The sequence below is a fragment of the Pseudopipra pipra genome, unplaced genomic scaffold (assembly GCF_036250125.1).
Source record: "Pseudopipra pipra isolate bDixPip1 unplaced genomic scaffold, bDixPip1.hap1 HAP1_SCAFFOLD_236, whole genome shotgun sequence".
Taxonomy (NCBI): domain Eukaryota; kingdom Metazoa; phylum Chordata; class Aves; order Passeriformes; family Pipridae; genus Pseudopipra; species Pseudopipra pipra.
Genome location: NW_026990715.1, coordinates 42501 through 45000, shown reverse-complemented (window position 1 = coordinate 45000; position 2500 = coordinate 42501). Strand labels below are relative to the sequence as shown.

At 75.0% G+C, this 2500-nt stretch overlaps 1 protein-coding gene across 1 annotated transcript in view; it reads right to left on the bottom strand.

Moving 5' to 3' along the window:
• Positions 1 to 813: 813 nt before the first annotated feature.
• Positions 814 to 2500, bottom strand: part of LOC135408213 (collagen alpha-1(I) chain-like) — a 3893-nt gene continuing 2206 nt past the window's right edge. Inside the window, exons 2-3 of the mRNA XM_064643502.1 lie at positions 2431 to 2500; positions 814 to 2364 (exon numbers count right to left, since the gene is read on the bottom strand). The exon at positions 2431 to 2500 is cut by the window's right edge and continues 914 nt beyond it. Coding sequence (XP_064499572.1) covers positions 814 to 2364; positions 2431 to 2500 — 1621 coding nt within the window. The remainder of the gene's footprint in view (positions 2365 to 2430) is intronic.

Below are 2500 nucleotides of genomic sequence, written 5' to 3'. Positions count from 1 at the left end.
GGAGTAGCTGGGACTCTCTTAAGGTGGCAGGGCGGCGGCCGACTGGGCTCGGCGGCGGGGGTGCCGGTGGGTACAGCTGCTCTCGGAGCCCGGCGGGTAGACCTGTTGTCCGAGCCCGGCGGGTAGACCTGTTGTCCGAGCCCGGCGGGTAGACCTGTTGTCCGAGCCCGGCGGGTAGACCTGTTGTCCGAGCCCGGCGGGTAGACCTCTTGTCCGAGCCCGGCGGGTAGACCTCTTGTCCGAGCCCGGCGGGTAGACCTCTTGTCCGAGCCCGGCGGGTAGACCTGTTGTCCGAGCATGGCGGGTAGACCTGGTGTCCGAGCCCGGCGGGTAGACCTGGTGTCCGAGCCCGGCGGGTAGACCTGGTGTCCGAGCCCGGCGGGTAGACCTGGTGTCCGAGCCCGGCGGGTAGACCTGGTGTCCGAGCATGGCGAGTAGACCTGGTGTCCGAGCCCGGCGGGTAGACCTGGTGTCCGAGCATGGCGGGTAGACCTGGTGTCCGGGCCCGGCGGGTAGACCTGGTGTCCGAGCCCGGCGGGTAGACCTGGCGTTCGGGTTAGGCGGGTCGACCTGGTGTTCGGGCCCGGCGGGTAGACCTGGTGTCCGAGCCCGGCGGGTAGACCTGGTGTCCGGGCCCGGCGGGTAGACCTGGTGTCCGAGCCCGGCGGGTAGACCTGGTGTCCGGGCCCGGCGGGTAGACCTGGTGCCCGAGCCCGGCGGGTAGACCTGTTGGCCCGGGCTTCCGGGCCGACCCGTTCGCCCAGTCGGGCGCGGCCGGCCTCGTGCCCCGCCGGGTGCTGTCGAGCATCAGGTCTACCCGGTTCCGGGGCTGGCGAGCATCAGGTCTACCCGGTTCCGGAGCCGGCCGATGCGGCCGCCGCGGCCGCCGCCGGCGGCCTGCGCCCCGGCGGCGTCCCGGCGCAGGGCCACCAGGTCTACCCGGCTCCGGCGGGACTTAGGCGCCTGTCGGCATTTTCGGGGTAGACCTGTTGTCGCGGCCGGCCCCGGAAGTCGGCCAAGGGGTCGCTGTCGGGCGCCGCCTCCGGTTAGGTCTAGGCGAGAGGCGGCCTGCTCTCGCGCGCCTCCCCGCTGAGGAGCCTCGAGCCGCTTCGGAGGCGCGGCGGCGCCAGGACGCGTCTGTCCGTATTGTGGGCAGGGGTTGTCTAGCAGCGCGGGTTCCGAGGGCCCCTTTTCTTCCGCGTCTGCTGCCGCGCGGCCTTCGGCGCGTGCCACGGGCCGGCCAACCCCACGAGCGGCAGGAAGGCCGGCGCGAGAAAGCCGCGGGGCTCTCGACCGGCTTCCTCGGGCGGGCCCGATGACGGGAGAGGAAGACGAGAGCCGAGCGCGAAAGCGCAGCCGAGGGAGTGCGGGACTGGGACGGCCGAGGGGGGCCCGCGGGGGCCCGACAGCAGCGTCCAGCCCGAGCCGGTGGCGGCTGCCGGCTCCCTGAGGGCCCCGGGCGAAGGCGATGGTGTGCGAGGGCGGCGAGGCGGCGGCGTCTCGTCCTTTCGGTGGGCCGGCCTTAAGCCGGCGCCCGTCGTCCGGCGGCGGCGGCGGGCATTGTTGCGGGCGGTTGGCGGCCGGGGCTCGAAGGGCCGAGCCCGCGCGGGCTTTTTCCCCGGCCGCCTCCCGAGAGCCCCGAAGATGGCCCGGGCCTGGGTGGCGGCGCCCTGTCCTCGGCTGCCGGGCGGCAGCGGTGCCGGCGGCGTGCCGGGGACTGGCGGTGGGCGTGCGGCCTCGCCTGGGCCCGGCCGGTTGCCGGAGGGGCTCGGTGACGGGACCGCCCGATGGTCGGGCGAGGCGGCGCCCTCGGCGCGCCTCGGCTCTTTTGTTCGTTCCCCCTTCCTCGGCCCTAAGCCGGGGACCCGCCCAGCGGGCCGAAGGCGGCGGCGCCGGCCGGCCAGGCTGTGGCCGGCGGCCGCGCCGGCAGACCGAGAACCCGACAGAGTCGCCGGGGAGCCCTGGGGACGCACGATGGCCGTTGGCGGGCGAGGCGGCGGCGCCTCGCCCCTCCCTCCTCTTAGGCCGGCGCGAGAGCCACGGCGGCCGGGCGGCCCGTGCGGTCGGGCCTGCCCCGCCGGCCTGGCTGCCGGAGGGCTGGGTTCCGCGAAGGTCTGTCGGCCGGGGGCCGGGTTGCGGGCGAAGTGGGGCGCCCTCCCGGCCTTTTTTTTCCGTTTTTTTTGATTTTTGCTCCGGCGGCCTTAAGCCGCAGCACGCCGAGCGCGCCAGGGAAGAGAAAGTGCGTGAGAGCGCGAGAGCGGCCCGGCAGCGGCCGGCCGCCGCCGAGGCGCGAGCCCGTGGGCAGCGAGAGGGAATCGGGGAGCGAGGGGCGCGGGCCCCGCCCCGAGCCCCGGGCGGCCGTGGCTAGCACGGCGAGCGAGAGGCGCGCGTGCTTTTTTCTCGGGGGCTTTTTGTTTTTCTCCCCGTCGCCGTCCCCCGGCCTTTCTGGGGGAAGCCGACGGCCGCGAGGCGGGCGAAAGCCGGTGGCCCCGCGGCACGT